Here is a 22,178-nt window from a genome sequence, read left to right as displayed (position 1 = left end):
ATAATGCGGGGGCAGGTGGGAGGGCCCAGCTCCCAGTCAAAGAGAACCAGTTCAGTGACGTCACATCATCACCACTACCAGCTCGCCCAAACCTGGAGCAACCCACCACTGCAACACACCCTACATATTGTTGAAAACAAGAATAATGGCAGGGCCATATGTTCGCCTAGGCTCCCATAGTATCAGAATTTGACCTTACACTCTCCCTCTTTTCCATCTCGTCCAAGGAGGGAGAGGGAGGGGGAGGAGACAGCAGGGAAGGGGGAGAAGGAGAAGAAGATATTCATCATGGCAATCACATAGGTTGGCTTCCATGTTTACAGATTAGACCTTTATAGAGTCTTTCACCTCAGTTCCTTTTTCAAGGCTATTAGCATTAGTACCTAAGGATTCAGTGAAGATGTCTTTCAAATGCTGTTAAGCTTTTCTTGGTAAACTTTTTACTTCTCCTGTATAATCTTTATTTTGTTTCATCAACTAGGATCTGAGTGAGTTTCATGTGCTTCAAAGTGCATCAAGGGCGTGGCAGGTAGCTACACACTATTGTTGGAAGAAATGTCCATCTGGGTTCAGTTCTAAGTGGGGAGAAAGACACTGGAAACATGGCGGCTATTTGGAAAGAGGGTTTAATGCAGGGGTGAAATGCTCCTGGTTTGGACCGGATCGCCCGATCCGGTAGCGATGGTGGCGGGTGGTTTGGAGAACCAGTAGCAAAAATCTCTGCACCCCACCCCCACCCCCAGGCTTTAGGGACTAAAGCCTGTCTTTAGTCCCAGGCTTGGTTGAATCTTGCTGGGTGATGTAATCTTCTCAGGTGCCATGTGGTGAGATGGGTAGAGGGCTAATCCTATTATGTCCTGAGGGTGAAGGTCTTTTGTGTTGTAGATAAGCTGACCCAGCCTTTTTGGGGCTATTAGCAAAGGTGGGGGCTGCTTTCCAAGAGCATGTTTCTCCTTTTCTCATCCAGGGAGGTATAATATTCTGCCTTTTTAATATTTCCTAGAATATTTCATTCTTCTAGGAGAGGGGTGGGTGCTAACTTCCTACACTATAGAGGCTACTCTTATAACACAGGCAGCTTGGTGAGGACCATATTTGACTGAAGTGGGCAGGAAGACTCATTCTTCTTGACTGAAGTCATTTTCCTTTTTTTTGTAGTCAGCTCTGTGGTCTAGGATAGCCCAGGTCTGTCGCAGTTGACCAGAGTGTGCAACTTAGCAACTGCCTTATTTCACAAAGGAAGAGGATTGCCAAGTTGAGCAAATAAAGTTCCACCAAGGTTGAGGTGATAATGCAAAATTGATCAAGCTCAACTCTGTTGTTTATCTAATTCAAAAGTGCAAGTCTCAGTCCGATCTGTCGAATGCAAACACTAGAAGAAGAAAAATGACAATGAACTACCTTCCAGGATAGGTCAATATACAGGTGCTGACAGAGCAGGCAGTAACTACGGTACTCATTCTCCCACTTGTCCAGGCTTTGCAACCAGAAACACTTAACTGTAATCAATGGCAGTTAAAGCAGCAGAAAAAATACAGCATAGTTACTTATACGTTGACCATTATTAGAGCCAAGCTGTGGAGTTCTGCTTTCTTTATCAGCTCTTAGTGGCAGAATAAACTGGAACTTAGTAGCAATTAAGAAGCTTACAATTCCTTTGAGCAAAAAAGAAAGTCAGGAATGTTTCTGGGGGGAAAAAGAGTTTTTAATCCATTCCATTCTGATAGCATTAGCAATAACATTTAGATTTTATTGAAAATATTGAAAGTTGTTGATGCACATTTGCTAAGACAGTACATTGTGAATAAGTAAGTATACCTCTGCTTTTTTTTTTTTTTTGCAAATGTTTCATTACCAAACCAAGTAACATCATCAGGGCACTGATGATATTACCTTGTTCGATAATGAAACGTCTGCAAGAAAACAGCCAAGCTCAGAGAGCACCAAGGATCCTGCAATTCAACCCTGAGCTACAAATATTCTATCAGTACAGTTTGAACTACAGTTGTCTCGAATAAAAATTATATGGTTGAATAAATGATGTTATTTGGGATTATGCTACTGGCAGGTCCTTTGCTTTCTTACTTATGGGCAGTTTTTTTAGCTGTGTGTGTGTTAATTAGTTGCTGCCATTTTCAGTTTTTGCTTTGCTTTTTAATGGCATTTAATTATATTTTTATATATGTTTATAATGTCCTGCACAGAATGAAGTTGAACAAGATAATGATCTCCATATGTAAAACTCAATGATTTTATTACTGTAATATAGTATCGTTGAGCCAGTTTTGCCTTCTGCAATCTAGCATCCTCTATATAGTTTGAATTATAGCTGAGCAGTGTATCATATAACACCAGTATTAATGCAAATTGAAGAAAGGGTTATGGTGTGCTAGAATTCATCTAATGCCCTGTAGGCAATGTTGTGACTTGTAGAATATTTGTTCCTGTTCCCCTTTCTGTCTCCTATCTCTCTCAGCAGCAAAGAGAATCTGGCTTTTCAAATCTCAGATATTTGTGGTAAGATATTAAAAGATATACTTGGACTTTGTTGGTTTGTGGGTTGGGTTGTATATGGGCTGGTTCATATTCACTATTATCTTTTAAGTATGTAAAAAGGAAAAAAGGTGGGGGGGGAACCTTGCAGCTAAGGAATTGTGAAGGTCAGCAATATCATTTGCACATCTCAAGCTGTATGAGAGCTGTATTAATTGATGTATGCCAAATACATGTAGCTTTCTTTGTCTGACTCACTTAATCCTGAGCCAGATACCAGAGCCGTAGTGTTGGAAATCTTTGATGACTGTCAACACTGGAATCACAATGGGTTAAGAAAAGAAAGGACAGAGAAGGAAGACATTTTTCATTACAAAGACAAGCACTCTTCCTATGGAAGATAAAAAAAGAGTATGCTAAACCTAAACCCTGCTTATTTTCCTCCATAATTGCAGCCATTATTGCTTACTGCAGAAAGAGAAGCCTATTGGCTGTTTATTTCTTGCAATGGTGTAGACCAGGGATGGCAAACTCGATTTCATAGAGGGCCACATCAGGGTTGTGTTTGGCTTTGGGGGGCTGGGGTGGGCATGGCCAGCTCGACATCACTCACGTGAGAGGCACCTGTGGAGGCCCAAGCGCTCTGCCAGCGAAAACAAGCTCTTGAACTCCGTTTTTGGTTGTGACAGCCACCTGCAATCCTCTTCCAATGAAAACGGAGCTCGGGAGGGCCACACAGAGCCCCCTCTGAGCTCTGTTTTCGCTGGAAGAGGCACTGTGGGCTGGTCCTTCGCTGTTTCCAGGGCAGCCCTGCAGGCCAGATCTAAGCACCCCGCGGGCCAGATCTGGTCCCTGGGCCTTGAGTTTGACACCCCGATGTAGACTATTCCTCCTTCCAGATGGTGCCAGTTGTTACAACAAATTCAATAAAGCCATATTGTATAAAATAGGAGTCTTTCTTTCTTCCTTCATTCCTTCCTTCCTTCCTTCCTTCCTTCCTTCCTTCCTTCCTTCCTTCCTTCCTTCCTTCCTTTCCTTTCCTTTCCTTTCCTTTCCTTTCCTTTCCTTTCCTCTCCTTTCTCTTTCCTTTCTTTTCTTTTCTTTTTTCTCTTCCATCCCTTCTTTCCTTCCTTTCCCTTTGTCTTTCTCTCTTCCCTCTGCTATGGCTATATTAATATTAAGTGAATAATGAGGAATGTAAGGTGTCTCTACAGCTGTGTGTATAAAATGAATATAAAGGAAGCCTTATTAAAGAGGAATTTATCTTTACCACTTTTCTTGTTTCACATGATGGCTGAGAGATAGACAGACAGACAGATTTTTGTCCCTTTGAGTCATTGTTTACTCCTTGTGACTATCTGAAAAAGTGTATGTTCTTTTCTTGGCCATATTTCAGAAGTGGTTTTTCTTTGCCTATTTCCGAGGGCTAAGAGTGAATGTCTGGCACAAGGCCATCCAGTATGTTTGAATAAATCCTGGGCTTTCCCTCCAGGTTATTTCCTTATTCTACCCGTGTCAGGCATTACAAAACTGATGTAGTTGACATAGATGTGTTTTGCATAACTCTCCCCACATCCTGATGTTCAACATAAATGTACACGTACAATAGCCGTAAATGTACATGTACAACAATCACGTTGGTTCTTGGACAGTGGTTGTGGAAGCCATTGTAGTCAGCTTTCCTTGCGCTGATATGCTTGTTGTGAACTGGGGAAGAGGTTTCTCTGTAAGGCTCTCACGTTAAGTGTTTTGTTTATTAATAGCTGAAAAAGGCTAAGATTAATGGGGAATGGTATTTCAAGGACTCAAATCTTTATTTTGATTGTAAACCAGTGTACATCAACAAGAGTTGGGACCATTTTAGTACTGTAATAAGAGCAAAACCTATTAGATATAAAAGATACCTAAAATCTAGCATTACCAACACAATACTACAATGTTAAAAGAATGGGGTCTTTATATAAAAGTTCTTAATATAAAAATAAGATTCTAAACCAAAAAAGGAAAACAAAATATAAATAGAACTTTGTACAGGTACTCCTTGACTTTCGACCACAATTGAGACCAGAATTTCTGTTGGTAAACAAGACAATTAACTGAGTCACATCCAATTTTATGACCGTTTTTGCCATAGTTGTTAAATGAATCACTGTAGTTGTTGAGTGAATCATATGTTGTTAAGGGTTTTAAAATTGGTTCCTTAGATCCAGGCTGTGAATTATTATTACTGGATGGTATCTCTGAGCAGGAAGTTCTCTGAACAGGAATAAATTCTACGATTCACTCAGGGGCCTTCAGGATATATATAATGCCTCCCATGTACTCATTTTGCTAATCTATAATATTTAAGAGCTGGAATTTCAGATTAGCAGTGGTTATAAGCAAGCATTTTAATAATATATTCAGCTATCTTTTATGATAACTCAATTATTATAATATTATAGAATATATATTATAATTGTATTATTAAAAAGCTATGATTTTCTTATTCTGCTTCTCAAAGCTAGGAGAATGACAGCAGATGAGGCACACAGATAATATTTCTCTATTATTCAAATAACTTGAGATTGCCCTACATAATTCTGGCATTTTTTAAATTACTGTCATAAGTAAACAGTTACTTTATAAAAATGTTATCTCTCCACTTTCAATTTAGTGTTTGCTTTTTTTTTATTACTGGACTTCTGTTTAAATATAGAATGAAAAAACATAAATACCAACTTTGACTTGTTTTGCTCATTGATCTTTATGATCAATTTGCTATATCTATATTATTATTATTTTCCAGCTGAGATAGCCTTATAGTTTTTCTCATCTGCAGCATCAGGAAAATTCATGCTTCTGATTTTATTTTATAGTTACCTTTCCACTGTTCAGCAACTTGCACAGAACAAGGACTGGGAAAAGTCTTCACTCTACTGTATGAATAGTAGAAGGGATATATGCATATACAGGAAATTGTCTGATTTACTTATATTCACAGCTTTTTTCCACCCCAAAAATGTTCAACAAGCATCACCAGTCATTGCTGAATCCAAGCATAGCTAGCAGTGCTTGGGTTATAATTTCTGGCTTTACCACGCAGACAATTTCATGCAATTTTATTCAGGGAAATATCCAGATAGGTTGATGGATGGTCTGTCAAGGAAGCTTTTGTTTTAACTGCAAATGTGGACATTGTAAAGACCTGGATACTTTCCCTGACATTTTCCTCAGAGTTTTGAAATCACTGATCTGCCTAGTAATGTAAATACCAAAGAAAAGAGAAAAATCGAAGGGCTTGTTTAGTTTGCTTTTTTTTAAAAACAAACATTGTAGAAAACCGAGATGCGTAACTGCAGTTCTGAAGTGTACAAGTGACCAGATTTCCAAGGGTATATAACCTGTGACTTGCTAACAAATAAATGTACATATTTATGGCTGTTAATTTGTAAGTCAATTTTCCAAGAATTCCAAATAAATATTATATTTAAAAAAAAAACAAAAGCCTTAGATTCTGATGTGGTCACAAGGTTTGTTTTAATTACAATGTTGTAGCTCCTACTCCCCACATTAAAGAGAAGCAGAGCTCTCTGCTATTCTCCAGCAAATCCTTTTCCATAGAAGGAATTTTGTGAAGAATTTGTTACTATTTTCTAGCCTTATATTATACAATTGAGTACAGCCAGAATTATAGTTGACAATCAATAAAACCCACAATTTTAAAGTTCTCTAAAGATTATTTTGACTGCTTTTTAGAAGGCCAGATCCTGAAGATGAAACTCAAATACTTTGGCCACCTAATGAGAAGGAAGGACTCACTGGAGAAGAGTCTAATGCTGGGAAAGATTGAGGGCAAAAGAAGAACGGGACAACAGAGAATGAGGTGGCTGGATGGAGTCACTGAAGCTGTTGGCATGAGCCTAAATGGAATCCAGAGGATGGTAGAGGACAGGAAGACCTGGAGGAACGTTGTCCATGGGGTCACAATGGGTCGGACACAACTTTGCAACTAACAACAACAAAACAGATTATTCATAGAAGAGACATTTCAATCTAAGAGCATCCATGCCATTGCAAATTGTTCTAGAAGGCAATGTTTCCAAAATGCATAAAAGCTTTTATCCATTGTTCATCTACTGGCTTATGTTGTTGTTGTTGCATTTACTGTTTTTTTCCTGCCCAGTATTTCTTTACTAATGTACTGATTTTGCAATTTGCTGTTAAAAATTGTAGCGCGGGCTCTAATTCTTCTCAAAGAGGATTGTTGTCTAGCAGGGTCCATATCAGTGGTGAAATGCAAATTTTTTTATTACCGGTTCTGTGGGTGTGGCTTGGTGGGAGTGGTGTGGCTTGGTGGGCATGGCTTGGTGGGCATGGCAGGGAAAGGATACTGCAAAATCCCCATTCCCTCTCCACTCCTGGGGGAAGGATATTGCAAAATCTCCATTCCCACCTCACTCTGGGGTCAGTCAGAGGTGGTATTTGCCGGTTCTCCAAACTTCTCAAAATTTCCGCTACCGGTTCTCCAGAACCTGTCAGAACCTGCTGGATTTCACCCCTGGTCCATATGACTGGATTCGGTTCATTGAAATGTGATGAACTACCATAGAAAGGATGGGCCTCCTTATGGAACTGAGCTTGCTTCTGATGATCCTGGGCCTTTAAGAAGAGCCTTCACCAGCACTCCAAGGAAACACACATCTCTTATTTCTACCAAGTTTTCTTTCAGGTCTCTTAGTTCATGAGAATCCCTATCACATTGGGCATTTTATTTTTCTATAGCTCTTATTGTATTGTTGAACAGACAATTGATTATGCAGGAACCAGAGGCATATTTCACTCAAAGGGTCAACAGCAACAGAATTGATATTGGGGCCGGTTCCTGTGAAGAGATTTAAGATCTGCTCTTGTCTGCTACAGCAATCAGGGAAAGCCAAAGGGTTTTGCTTGTGTTGAGAACCTACCGCTATTCCAAGTAAACAAAATCACAATGTTCTTTCAGCTGTGCGATTCTGGTAGTATAAATATGGAAATGTTTGTAAACGTTGAAAACAAAGAATTCAATATCAGGCTTAGAATGCATTTCTCTTGCTTTTAATTTACTTCCAAAGTTAATATTTGTTTTCTCAGCATAAAATTGAATCCCCTTTTCTTGTAAATTGAACTTGCCAAGCTTTACATATTTTCTATGATAGAAATAAGATAGACGTTTCACCTAAATAACTATATACTGTGAAATTTCTACCTTCATGCCCTCACTTTCTTTGGCTAACAGCTTAAATTTTCTCTGTTAGAAGTGTCAGTTGGCATAAACACATAATCATGGTTGCTTGTGCCACTTTTCAGATTATCCATGGTAAAAGTTAAATATGTTAGCAACCGGAGTTTTATATGAATGCACTAGAACTTTTCATTATATAGTTTTCTAGTTAAAGCAGAAATGCAATTCATTAACCAAAATCAATGATTATCCATGGATTATGTCCTGCAGCCTAGTGAGCAAAGGTACCTTCACCTGATGCCCTTCCTAATCCACCTTCCTCAGAAATTGCCTTTACATATATATTTGCTACACCACTGCTTCCAGCTTTAATCCATGATTTTTATGTGCATGTATGTTTATATATGATACATGAAATATAAGCAAAAGAAAATATTAGCTTGCAGTATACTTCTACAATGTCCATTCCGGTCTTTCTCAAAAATGGAAAGGCTTACAGTAGTTATTTATTGATGAATATTTGCATTTAGGAGACACCTCTCATTTTTTTAGCAAGTAGCTTTAACAGACATCACTAGAGAGAATATTTTGATAATAGAATAAAAAATGACATTGTGCTACATACCCAATTCAGTGTATTCTTGACTATGATTTAATTTAAAGCCATATTTTTACTAGATGGGTATCTCAGATGGGCCTCTGAAACTTTCATTCATTTCTGAATATCTCTATTTACTACTATAGTAAATCATAAAGAGGAGTATTTGCCAGGCATAAATACATACAGTATTATATAAAACAAGAAATCTATTATCCAGTCCCCAAACTCAGCTGCTATTAAGGCAGACCAATGTGATGGTATTTCTATTATGTTTGCTTCCCATGCTTCCATTGTCCCTCTGCTCACACAAGTACATATATTGACAAATATTAATGCTGTTTCCCATGCCATAGTTTGTGTAAGCCTCCTTCTCCTCCCACTGCCAATCAAAAGCATCTTCTCGAAAGCAGAATATTTTCTTGATGTATGGGCAGTGATTGGAAACCAGCAAAATTGGGAATGTCACACGAGTTTTTATTTAATGAATATATTTGCATCACACACATCCGTTCCCTTTCCCAGGCTATGAATTTGCATTTCTCCTCCCGTAGGATTTGCATTAACACTGAAATAGTATTACAACAACAACAACAAAATTGTTAAGCATTTTAAATGAGTGGAACTTGATGTAGTTGAAGTACTTGTTGGCTTCAATTCAGCATAAACAGAAAATCTATTTCAAATGTTAGGGTTTTTTTTCAGATTTGCATCAGAGAGTTATAGCTGCTACACAAGTTATATGTAGATCTAGAAAATGTTTCATCACACAAAAGAGAGTAGAAACATTGCTGAGTTGTGCCTGATACATTTTTCCTTCTCCCTGTGTAATTTCAGACAGCAAACATCCCTCTGGTGTCAGAGCTTGGTATAGATAATGTCCACTTTGATGATTTCTCCCTTGATACGGATACCATGATAGCAGCAGCCCTCCGGATGTTCATGGAGCTTGGAATAGTTCAGAAATTTAGAATTGACTATGAGGTAACCATCTGCTCTGCAGAGATAATCAGCTGCTTTTGTGTTGGCAAAAGAGGACCCATTTGTACTTGTTCTTGTTCCTGATGCAATTTTTCTTTTCCATTTCAGACACTGTGTAGGTGGCTTTTGACAGTGAGGAAAAATTACCGAATGGTTCTGTATCACAACTGGCGGCATGCTTTCAACGTGTGCCAGCTCATGTTTGCCATGTTAACGGTAAGTATGTGAGTAGCAAAAGAAATCGTGTTCCCATCCCTCTCACTTAGGATCTAAACATTGATCAATATGAATCACTAATAATTAAAATTGATATAATTATTGGGTAAGGTACAGGTGCTGAAGTGAATAATGTGTTTTCGCTACAGCAATGGCCTCCAACCTTTTGGGCTCCGGGGACCAGTTCTGTGGAAAAAGTGTTTTTCCGTAGACTGGAGGGTGCGTGGTTTCACCTGCTGCCTACATCTCGTGCATGTACGGATGGGGTTTCACTCGTTTGCGTGGCCTGGTTTCTGCCGCACCACAGACTGGAGCTGGTCCGTGACCCAGGGGTTGGTGACCCCTGGACTGCAACATATTACACATCCTCCTTCTTTGGATGGAATGTTTTTAATAACCTTTTGTTCTGCCACCACTAAATCCTCTTCAGGGTTTAGAAATCTGTAAGGTAACATAACTAGATGAAATGCAAGACCAGTTAAAGTATATAAAAACTTGGTTAACCCAGGAAAGGAAGGACAATTTTTTTTGTATTAATTAACTTTAAAAATAAGTTCACGTATTTCTACACATCATCTATATCTTCTTAATAATACCATACGTTGGCCCTAACATTATAGCTAACTGTATTTCTGACAGCTGAGATATTCCCAGGCTTAGATTCTGGGCAGTTTTTCCGATATGCTTTTCCATGGTTTCTCCCAAATCCTTTCTAAAATACAAACCTGGGAGGAATGGCCATCCTTTGGCCATTCCATCTCCCAGTCATCACACAACAGCACCCAGTTTGCAATGTTTGTAGGTTTTCTAATGTTCATGGCACTATGCAGGAACTGAACAATTGGTGGCAGTTGTATAATCTTATTTTGCAATATTCTCATATTGTAAAATGTTTTACATAATAGAGATTATGATTTTAAACACAAAACCTGCCTATGTTCTACTTGCTTATCTACTCAGCTGCCTCCCTACTTAAATTATAAGGTGCAGCCCAATGATTTGGATACATCAAGTCACATGTAAAAAAATAAATATGCAATTTGAGGTGCATATATTAAATATTTAATAAACATATAAATGTAAATATTCTATTTAAATATAAAGATTTCCTATCTTTTAAGTCTTTTAGTCATTTGCATTCAAAGGGTTTTCTCACGAAACGTTGGGCTGGAAAAGTCCACAGATCCTTCCCATTTTTATATACGGAAAGGATCTGGATTTTTCCAGCCCAATGTTTCGTGAGAAAAACATTTGAATACAAATGACTAAAAGACTTAAAAATAGGAAAGGAATATTTTTAAAAGGATAACTAAAGTAAATTCCCTGAGAGTTTTGAAACTTAATTGTTTTAAAGAATCAATATCAAAACCAAGTTTTATAGAACTTTTAAGTACCACTTTGAAATAGGTGTCATGCCAATATAAATTTTAATTTACATCTTCCTCTAGATGGAGCTCAAAGGCTAGATTTTTTTTAGGCTGCTTTCTGGAAGTGATTGTAAAGGATAGAAATAGGTTTTGTTCTCTGAGAAACAGCCTTATTTCAATTGGATAAAATAACTATCAGTAGCAGGATCAAATAAGCCTGCTGTTGTTTATTTTAGTTGGGTTGAGCTTTGAGCTTTTGATAGTAGATCCGAGGAAGTTTGCATAAGACCCTTTCAAATACTATAGAAGTTGATCCCTTCCCACCACCTTACCTCACACTTCTTATTCTGCAGAACTTCTGTGTCAGCTCAGACCCTCTTTACAGGGTCAGAAATGTTGGTATTCCATTATTGAGAATGTCTTCACACCAATCTGTTTCCCCATAACTTCTATCCCAGTAATCAGAATATAGAATTTTGCCTTCTGGTTGTTGCTGAACACAGCCTCTAGATCAGGGGTGTCAAACTCAAGGCCCGGAGGCCAGATCCAGCCCATGGGGTGCTTAGATCTGGCCCGCAGAGCCACCCTGGAAATAGCGAAGGACCAGCCCACGGTGTCTCTGCCAGTCAAAAACAGAGCTCAAGAGGGCCATATGTGGCCCTGCGAGCTCTGTTTTCACTGGCAGAGGGTTGTAGGAGCCAAAACGGAGCTTGGGAGCCCATTTTTGCTGGCAGAGCACTCGGGCCACCACTGGTGCCCCCCAACACAAGTCACATCATGCTGGCCATGCCCACCCTGGACACACACACACACACCCCGAGGTCAGACACAAATGTTATGCAGCCCTCAATGAAATTGAGTTTGACACCCCTGCTCTAGATGTTTTAATGTTTTTAATTTAATTGGATAAAACATCAAGCCATAAAGTATAATATAGGGTCCACTTGATAGCGGGGCATTTCACATGTTACAATATTGCAGTAGGAATATTGTCCTTTAGAGAACTCACATTTTCTTTTAAATCCTTTTTTTTTTAATTCACTCTTTTATTTGCTCAGAATTTCAGCTGGGACATATAGTGCTGTCAGTATCCTTTGACATATGGTTCCAACAGTCATACCATACTATAACCAAGGAACAGTTGTGTCATAATGATTCGACCAAGTAACTAAAAAACTCCTTTTCAAGATTATTTTATGTATACTCTTAAGTGCTAACCTCTGGTCCCCACTGATACATACAAGAAAGAATTGCACGCCCTGATGACAATATATATACATTGTGTGTATATATATATATATATATATTGTGTGTGTGTGTGTGTGTGTGTGTGTGTGTGTGTGTGTGTGTGTGTATATATATTCATTGATATAGATACAGGAATGAATCAGGTAGCCTCAATTAGGTCCCTGGCAACTTTTTTTTCCTGGTTTTCCATCTTGCTTTAAGCTTCACTGTAATGTCCTTAAGCTTCAAAGTGTCAGATTTCAGAACAATTTTACTTCTGCAATCAACAACATAGTATATCTGTGATTGACTTGGAAACTTTCACTCACTCCTATCCCTCTTGCCTTCTTTACCCATGCTTCTCCAGATATACTGTATCTATTTTTGTCATTGTGATAGAATGGAGAGCAGTTCCATGAAGAGATAAAAAATGTCAATCATTGCATTAACTTGATCCTTCATTAGAAAGCAAATAGTACCAGATGACTAGAGGCATTTACAGAAGGGTCTTTGGCTTTATTCAGAATAACCAAAAAACAGAATAACACCATTAGAAGGAACCTTAGAGATTTTCTAGTCCAACCCATGATCAAGCAAATGGTTGTCCAATCTCTTCTTAAAAACTTCCAGGGTTGGAGCATTCACAACTTCTGGAGGCAAGTCATTCCCAGATCAACACCGTGCCCATCTTTTCATGCTACTGTCTGAACAACTCAGTTGTTAACATTTTGCTAAGCTTGGCTCAAGGGTACAGTAACGACAAAATAAAAGGCTTTTTAAAATTGACAGTGCTGGGGCTTCAGGGTAGGCAGCTTCCCCACTCCATTCTGCTTCTTCCTCCATGCTGAGGTTCAGCTACCTCAGTATTTCAGAGACCTCAGGCCCTGCTCATAGTAATCAGCCATTGTTGATTCTTAAGTGCTAAGAAAAGCTATGAGACCGGAACTAAGGATGAGAATGAGATGTGCTGTAAAAACTGGATACTGTACTGATTTCTGTGTCCCCCTGTTGATCAGCTGAAGGAACTATTGATCGACTCTAGGATGTGTGAATATGACAAATGAGAATGGTCCCAGGGGCACCTGAAAGTATTTCTGGGGGTTTGGGATCCGAACATGGTGACTGTGTAAAAAGGTTCTGCATCCATTCAAAATTCAGTTTATAATGAAAACTTACAAACTATTTGCACATGTTCTTCTGCTGCAGATAAATCATGTATAATTTCATTTGTTCAAGACTCCCCATCAGGACTAAGTCATGCTTTCCTTAATTCAGAGTCATTAAAATCCTTGTGTTTAATGCAGGTTAAAATAAAATAGTTATATGAAACCTGACCTGAACTTCTTTACAATCCTGATCATTATTCCTTATTCTTCTACTTTAAAGTATCCTCAAATGAAGTAACTTCAAATGAAAGAATTAGCTACTATCCTGTTTCCCCCAAAATAAGACATCCCCTGATAATAAGCCCAATCGGCTTTTGAGTGTATGGCAATAAGGCCAAGCGCTTATTTCAGGGTTCAAAAAAATATCAGACAGGGTCTTATTTTCGGGGAAACACGGTATGAGTTTGTCAGATGATTTTTCTTTTAGAAATAATTGACTCTAGTCTTTTTTTTTAAAGGATGAGTACTGTAGCTACCATAGTAATTTGAACTTTGCTTAGCAGGAAGTTAAGTCTTATTGAAAAAGGGCTGATCTATTATTATCTCCCTAGCTAAAGTTTGTAAATTATACCAGAACATTTATCTTTCAGTTATGTAGGCCTTCAGAACTAAGCAACTCCTAGCTGACTACCAACAATGACTCAGTCAATAGTTAAACCAAGTATATAGGCTCAGGAACTAAATCTTGGCTACAAATGTAGGTTATAGAAATGCAGGGGACCGCTAGATGGTAGCAAAGAAATGCCTACAACTCGAGCTTTCATGCATTCAGTAGCTATATTTACTCAGGGAACTGTAATATGGATAACTTCGTTCATACATTACCTTTTATGACTTCCACTGTGATATATGTCATCACCTGGCAACACTGATTGATTGATTATTTCAATTTGGAGGCAACCCATAGTAAGTCTGGGCAGCTCACAGACAAAAATTAAAAGAAAACAAAATATATCAAGAGAAATAAAAGAAGACAGTTGACTGGAAACCAAAAACCCTCCAAAAAACTAAGCAGTCAGTAACCAACTAAGGCAAATATCTGTAAAGCAGATAGACCTGGATTTTAAAAAAAAGAAAAGAAAGAAAGAATTATTAACTTGGCCAATGGCTGATTCACTTATTTTTTTCCTGACCTATTATGCTGCTCACCTCCTGCCTGATTTAGTTAGAAAAAATAGTTGCAGAGTCCTCAATTTATAATCACAACTGAAACCAGAACTCCCGTTGCTAGGTGATAAAGTTATTAAGTGAGTAATGCCCAATTTTTCTACCCTTTTTGCCGCAGTTGTTAAGAAAATCCGGCTTCCCAATTGACTCTGCTTTTTGGAAGTTGGCTGGGAAGGTCACAAATGGAGATCATGTGATCCCAGCACATTCCAGCCAAGCACCCAAATTGAGATTACAAGATGGTTTAGAGACACTGCAATTGTTGTAAATGCGAGGACTGGTGACCATGAAACAGAATATGGTGAGGATTTTGCATTCATATTCCTCCCATCTTGAGAGCTGGCAAAGAAATCAGGAAGAAGCCTTTAATAAATATGGCCCTGTAGGAATATGCTCTCACCTACTTCATCAACTCATCCCAACAACTTTTTTTTTCCTTCCGATAGTTGCATATATTTCCATCCCATTTTATTTTTTTGTATGGTTTAAGTGGCCATTCAGGGCCCATAAGCATTCTTATAATTGAAGAGGATAGGGATGTAACATATGTGGATTTGCCACATGTCAGCTACCAATTTTTTTCATTAAAGTTGCTACAATTAATTTTAAAAATCAGATGTAAAGGAGACAGACAACCTTGTGGGCATAGTGATAAAAAGGTTGATTACCCACCGTCTACTAAAATAGTTGAAAAATTACCTAACCACTTTCCTAAGACAAGAGTTTTCAAAGTTTTTCAATTTGGAAACCCTTCTTGAGGAAGAGGAGAGAAAATAACTTAAGAGAAAGGAAGTAAAAGGGGACAGAGGCAATTTAATTCAACGGAATTAAAGGTGGGAAAATAAACTAAAACATATAATGAATTATAAAACATAAGAAAAAAGACAGGCTGGTGGCCCCAGAGACCATCATTTTGTAAAAATGCACAGAATTTTGTTGATGTATCTCTTAAAGAAAAACAACTCACATTCCATACTATCTACTGGGAATAAGGTTATTGTTAAATAAGGTTGTAATTGTTTGCAATTAAATGGCCTCCACTTGATTATAGTCGTGTTCTCGTGGCTACCATATATATCTTTCATCAATAACTGTCTACATTTATGTAACCAAATCATATTATAATGGGAAAAGGGGTATGTGCAGCACAGCTCCCTGGGCATATTAATCTTGGTTTGGCAGTAATATACTGCTGTGGTGGCTTATGTTGGTCGGAGTTAAATAAATCTGCGGGTCCAGTCGAGAATATCTTTATGACCCATTTTCAGTGGAATTATTGTCACTAATCACACTTTTCTGGCATTTGGAAAAGACCATGATGTTATTTTGTAATCTGAGAAGGGCACATGATTTTCAAAAGCATACTTAGCTCAACTTTCTTTCTCTTTTTATTAATATTTTAACTCTATCTGTAGATCGTGCTTGGAAGCTTTAAATTTTTAAAATAACTTCCTAGCATTGGAGGTTTTTTATATGTTTAATGATTTATACTGTTACCCTGTATGGCTTGGCCTTTGAGAGCTATAGACCTAGCAGTGCAACTTACACATCCATCATTTTAACTCACATGACTGCTTTCATTGATTATAATGAGACTATAGTGAGTATGGAATTTGATTGTAGGTTCAACCTCAGGATTAGATCCATTCTTTTATCAACTCTTGTTTCTTCAGGTAATCTTTTCAGCTTTTTTTCTTCATTTTCACAACTGATATATAGAAGCAATAATTAAATTTAGAGTCCTAATAACAAAACACATAAAACGGACCAGTTAAAATGTAATTCATTTCCTCACATAAAGAATGACCTTTATAATTACATTTAGACTCTGGCTCTAGTGAGTTGAGATAATTTATTCTCCAGCAAAAAGAAGTTCTTTTCCACTATTATAGTACATTGTGCTGTATATAATTCTTTTCAGGCTTAGATTTTGACAGTAAGGGGAATATAATTCTTTAGTCTTCATAGAATAACTGAATTGGAAGGGACCTTGGAGGTCTTCCAGCCCAGCCCTCGCTCCATCCCCCGCTCAAGCAACAGCCCCAATATAATTTCAGACAAATGCTTGTGCAGTCTCTTCTTAAAAACCACCAGTGATGGAGCATCCACAACATCTGGAAGCAAGCTGTTCTAATTGTTCTCACTATGAGGAAATTTCTCCTTAAGTCTAGGTTGGATCTCCCTTTGATAAGTTTCCATCTGTTGCTTCATGTTCTGCCTTCAGATGCTTTGGAGAATGACTCCCTCTTTTTTGTGGCAGGCCCTTAGTTATCAGAAGACTACAATCATGTGACCCCCTGGTCCTTCTCTTCGTTAGACTAGACATAGGAACCAAATCTTTTCTGTGCTCGTATTACATTTGCATTGGAAATGATACCTTTGGAATTATCACTCATAACTAATATTAGCTTATTTCATTACAAGATTTACTGCACACAAATCATATAACAGTGAGGAGAAGGATGGTATCAGATTTGAACATGTTTCTTTATATAATAGTGATGCCCTGCATTGTGCTGGCATGGCAATCTTTCCTAAAATGTTGTGCCAACTCAGCAAGATAAGTCAACAACACTTACTCATTTAACATTGACCCAGTGTACAGCTACTGTGGAAAAAAAAGAAAATTTCACATTTTGGTGAATCACTAGAAGAGGAATTGGATTGTCAATAGCATAATACTTTTGTACAGTGCTGAGATGCAGCTCCCTCAAAACAGCGTGTATGGTTGTGGTCATCAGGATAACTTGAAAAGATGCAGAAAAGGACATTAGATGATCAAATACCCAAAGCAGAGGCATTTACAGGATAGCAATAACAATAGCACTTAGACTTATATTACCACTTTACAGCCCTCCTAAGCGGTTTACAAAGTCAGCATATTGCCCCCAACAATCTGAGTCCTCATTGTACCGACCTCGGAAGGATGAAAGGCTGAGTCAACGTTGAGCCTGGTGAGATTTGAACTGCCAAATTGCAGGCAGCCAGCAGAAGTAGCCTGCAGTACTGCACTCTTATCACTGTGCCACCATGGCTCAAGTGCTTTCATCAAAAAGATAGACTTATCGATTGCTTCATTATAATGGAAACTCTCCATTGTTTGTACGTGTATAGGATGATACAAGTGAAAAACATGGATCATGTTGTTGTGATTTTTTTCTTTATCATTTACTCTGCAGACCTGCAGGGATTTTCCTAAGGGAAATGTGTTTGAGGCTTTTTGTGTGTGTGATAATTATTATATATATGAATGGTATGAAGAAAATGGATATTAGAGTTTTTCTCCCTCTTAACAATCCTAAAACTCAGCACTCAGTGGAATTAAATGGAGGGAAAAGCAGGACACAGAAGAAAAAATATTTTACACTGGATTTAACTAACCTGAGGAATTCACTGTCATAAAATGGAATGACACCCATTAATTTGGGTCTCTAAAAAGGTGATTAGATTGATTCATGGAATGCGATTATCAGTGGTTACTACCCTTGATAGCTAGTTTTTACTTCCTGTATCTGAAAAATGGCTTGTTTGCTCAATGAGCTAAGGTGTAAACTATGATTTAAGAGCCATAGTAATTGAGTTCATGCACTTCTTTAAGACAAATGCAAGCAAATAGAATAATGCGAAGTGCAAACCCAGTCTATGCCTCTCCATATGCATGTTTCACAATGGGAGAATGAGTGGCAAAACAAGCTATTGCGCTCATCTCCTGCTTGCTAACTCCCATGGATATCAGGTGGGCTAGTGTGGGAACAGGATGGGATACGTGGATTTTTGATCAAACATGGCTCTTTTGATGTTCTTATCACATTCTAGATGTATTTTTTCATCAAAGAGAAAAGGATGGCAGATACTGTAATTCCTTTTGTTAGCTTTAAACTACTTCTGTTTGATAGCTTCAGTAATACAGGTAGTCCTCGATTTATGACTACAATTGAGCCCAACATTTCTGTTGACTAAGTGAGAAGGTTAAGTGAGTTTTGTTCCATTTTATGACCTTTCTTGCCGCAGTTGTTAAGTGAATCACTTAAGCTGTTGAGTTAGCAACACGGTTAAGTGAATTTGGCTTCCCCGTTGACTTTGCTTGTCAGAAAGTTTCAAAAGGTGATCCCATGGCACAGCAACTGTAAACATGAGCCAGATGCCAAACATCTGAATTTTGATCACGTGATCAGGGGGAGTCTGCAATAGTCGTAAATTTGAAAAACAGTCATAATTCGCTTTTTCAGTGCCTTTGTAACTTCAAGCAGTCGTTAAATGAATGGTTGTAAGTCAAGGATTACCTGTTTAGTGTGTTAAATGAATAAAGTATGAAAAACTGAGGACAATCACCTTACAAGGCAAACTGAAGCTTTTACTGTAGATAAAAAAAGTTCCTTTCTGTCATGTTCACATCCCCGCTGAACTCCAGCTAGGGATGAGATTTATTCATACATACCTGAAGTGCACCTGTGCAGAGAAAGATGATTTAAGGGATGCTCTCTGATCAGATTCCCTTTTATTGTTGTTTTTATTGGACACCTTACCAGCTGAAAACCAATTAGTTATAGTACAGCTTGGCCAATAAGCTTCCTTTTTAAATCATCAAAATAGCAGGATATCAATAGAACGAAGGCATTTATAAGATTACCATCTAGCAATGCTGCAATTGTTCACTTCTGAGTTTTTTTGCACCTATGAGTTAATTCTAGCTGATATAGTGAAAAGCGAGAGGTATTGCTTTACTCCATACGGAGGGCATTGGAATTATGAACAACTCTTTAGTTATTTGCTAAATGTACAGATACTCCTTGACTTAACCACCACAGCCAAGCCCAAAATTGCCACTGCCAAGCCATTCAAGCAATTGAGTGAATTTTGCCTCATTTTATTACCTTTTTGCCACAATTGTTAAGTAAATCATTGCAGTGGTTAAGTGAATCATGCAGTCACTAAGTGAATTTAGCTCCCCCCCCTCCTCATTGTCTTTGCTTGTTGCAAGCAGGATGGGATGGTTAGAAATGGTGATCTCATAACCCTGAGACAGTTTAAGTACAACTGTCATAAATATATGCCAGTTGCCAAGTGCCCAAATTTTGATTATGTGATCATGGGGGATGCTGCAACAGTTGGTTGAAAGTATGAAAAATGGTCACAAGTCACTTTTTTTTCCCGTGCTATTGTAATCACAAACAGTTGCTAAATGAATTATTGTAAATCAAGGACTATCTACAGTATATATCATTGGTGGTGAACCTATGGCACGCGTGCCTGAAGTGGCACACGGAGCCATGTCGCCTAGCACGTGCGGCATTGCCCGTTCTGGGTTTCCGGGTTTCTGGCACGCATGCGTGTGCGACGATCTGCTGACCTTTTTGCATGCAGCAGTGCCAGAAACTAAAAGAGCTGGTCTTCCATTTTCCTGCGTGAGCATGCGCGCCGGCCAGATGATTGTTGTGTGTGCATGTGTGCCAAAAACTGGCTGAAACCAAAAGTTCAGTAGCTGAAACCGGAAGTTCATTTTTGGGGGCGCACATGTGCCCTGGGCAGCTCCTCTTCTGGGTTGTGGCCCAGGTGCTTGCGAGCTCCCTTTTCGGCACTCGGTGCCGAAAAGATTCGCCATCACTGGTATATATCCTGCTTTTCCTTCAGGAGCTTAAGGGAGGTAACCAGCATTCCTACCTCCCATTTTCCCTTCAGCAGCAACATTGTGAGGTAAGTTGAGAGAGAATGACCCAAATCATCCCAGGGTTTAAGGTGATAATAGTTTAACCACTAGCTCATCCTGACTATCAAACTTAACCGCTGATACATTTTGGTCCTTCCTCCAATATCCATTTATCTCACGGATGTCAAACTCGCAGCATCACATTGCCATCACATGACATTTGGCAACGTTTTTCCCTTCTCGGAGCTAGGGCAGGCGTGGCCTGTGTGTGACATATCTGGCCTGTGGGCCACCAGTTTGACACCCCTGATTTATCTGATTTCTAACGACAGCTTAAAAATGACTGCATTTGTTGACGTTACCAATATGATTTTTTTTTCTATTTTCAGACAGCAGAATTTCAGAAGATTCTGACAGAAATAGAAATTTTAGCTTTGATTGTTGGATGTTTATGCCATGACCTTGATCACAGAGGAACAAACAATGCATTTCAAGCTAAGTATGTTTCCACTATTATTTGTTTGTCTTATTTTGAAAATTAATATTTTAGAAGTTAGAGATAAGTGTTGCTTTCAAGATATGTGTAATAAAATTGCATTTCTTTCTCTACATTTCTTAAAAAGAAAACTTAATTCCTTTCAAATTATTTTTTTCATCATGACCTAATCTGCTACAAATGAATATCCATCTAACATAACATTAAATTAGGCAAAACTTTAGCAAGATTTGCATTCAAAACAAAATACACTTTTTACATAAATGGTGCCTTGTTTCTTGAAGACAGACCAAGCCCTACAGAATTCAGGCTATTTTGTGGTTTGTGTGTGACACATTGACAACTTTTTGCAAGAGTTCCTGGGTTTTTATAACATGTTAAACTCTGACTGGTTGATGAGTTGGATTATACTCACACACTACTCAGCTTCCTAATAGGCAACCTCTTCCAACTACCCACATGATCCTTATAGTTTAGTGGTCATAGTGTACTTTTTAGGAGGACTTCTTATAGGATAATTGGCTTGTAATACAACAAGATGGACTTTGCAGGGGGGTCTGCAAAGTTCTGTCTAATTTGTTATTGCCCACATGAAAGTAAGAGCTTATACCTAAAATAATTTTGTGCCTTGATTCTACTCAGATTCTACACAGACAGTTCCTTCACAATAGTCTATGTCAAAGGACTATTTTTCTGGATTAGCATGTCTCCTTAATCAACAAATTTAACGGTCTGGGCCCCAAAAGTGCTTTTTTAGGAGTCAACTGGAATTTCTTTGTTTTTTCTTTGAAGACATTTCGCTTCTCATCCAAGAAGCTTCTTCAGCTCTGACTGGATGATGGAGAATGGCAGGATTTATATTCCTTGCAGACAGCTGGTCATTTGCATTCTTTTAGAGAGTCACTGAGGCCACTTGGAGGTTTATCTATGTCTTAAGGGTCACCTGAGTAGTGCAAATGGGTGTGGAGCCTTCTTGGCTGCAGGATGTTTTCTGCACTGTTGAAGACAGGTGCAGGTTGTTGGGGCTAAGTGTGTTGGCTGCAACTCAAACTGAAGCGCAAATGGTTCCTGTAGTCTGCATTTTTTCTGGAAATCCATTCACACCCCTGAGCCATTCAATGGGTGTTTATCCGTGAGAATCTCCATAGGCATTTAATGGTCTGAGATTTTGTACCAAAGGACCAAAGTCTTTACAGGGAGGATTGAGGTCACATTCTGTAGTGTCATCATCTTCTTTAGCAGTTTCAGATTATACACAGAATATATTTTGGTTTTACGATTCTGAAAGACCTCATCTGAGATAAAGGATACTGCTGCTTCTGGGATTAGGCTTTGGACAGGTAATAACATTCTTTACCAGTTGGGAAAGAAAAATGATGTAGTTTGATTTAGTATAAGCATAAAACACACAAATAGATGAATGTACATTGTAAAATGTACTTTGCAACAGGACATGTGCATTGCTTTTGGGAGGCTGAATTTCCGTCATAGAAGATTCTTAATTTTATTTGTTTTGTTTACATCTCTGTTATAAAAAAGTATTCTGTTTATGCTTAAGTTATTTTATTCCTAGCGTAGTGTTGTGCCGACACAATATGTTGGGTTTCCTAATATAGA

The 22,178-nt window shown here is 38.3% G+C and overlaps 1 protein-coding gene across 2 annotated transcripts in view; it reads left to right on the top strand.

Moving 5' to 3' along the window:
* The window catches only part of PDE11A (phosphodiesterase 11A), a 168,783-nt gene that overhangs the window by 109,017 nt on the left and 37,588 nt on the right, over window positions 1–22,178 (top strand). For both annotated transcript variants that reach the window (XM_034428349.2, XM_034428334.2), the window contains 3 exons: window positions 9,132–9,278; window positions 9,384–9,491; window positions 20,455–20,564. In XM_034428349.2, coding sequence (XP_034284240.2) covers window positions 9,132–9,278; window positions 9,384–9,491; window positions 20,455–20,564 — 365 coding nt within the window. The remainder of the gene's footprint in view (window positions 1–9,131; window positions 9,279–9,383; window positions 9,492–20,454; window positions 20,565–22,178) is intronic.

The sequence above is a fragment of the Pantherophis guttatus genome, chromosome 1 (genome assembly GCF_059756535.1).
Source record: "Pantherophis guttatus breed Tessera chromosome 1, ASM5975653v1, whole genome shotgun sequence".
Classification (NCBI taxonomy): domain Eukaryota; kingdom Metazoa; phylum Chordata; class Lepidosauria; order Squamata; family Colubridae; genus Pantherophis; species Pantherophis guttatus.
Note: the sequence above shows the minus strand (reverse complement) of the source record. Positions and strands in the feature narration are given on the sequence as shown.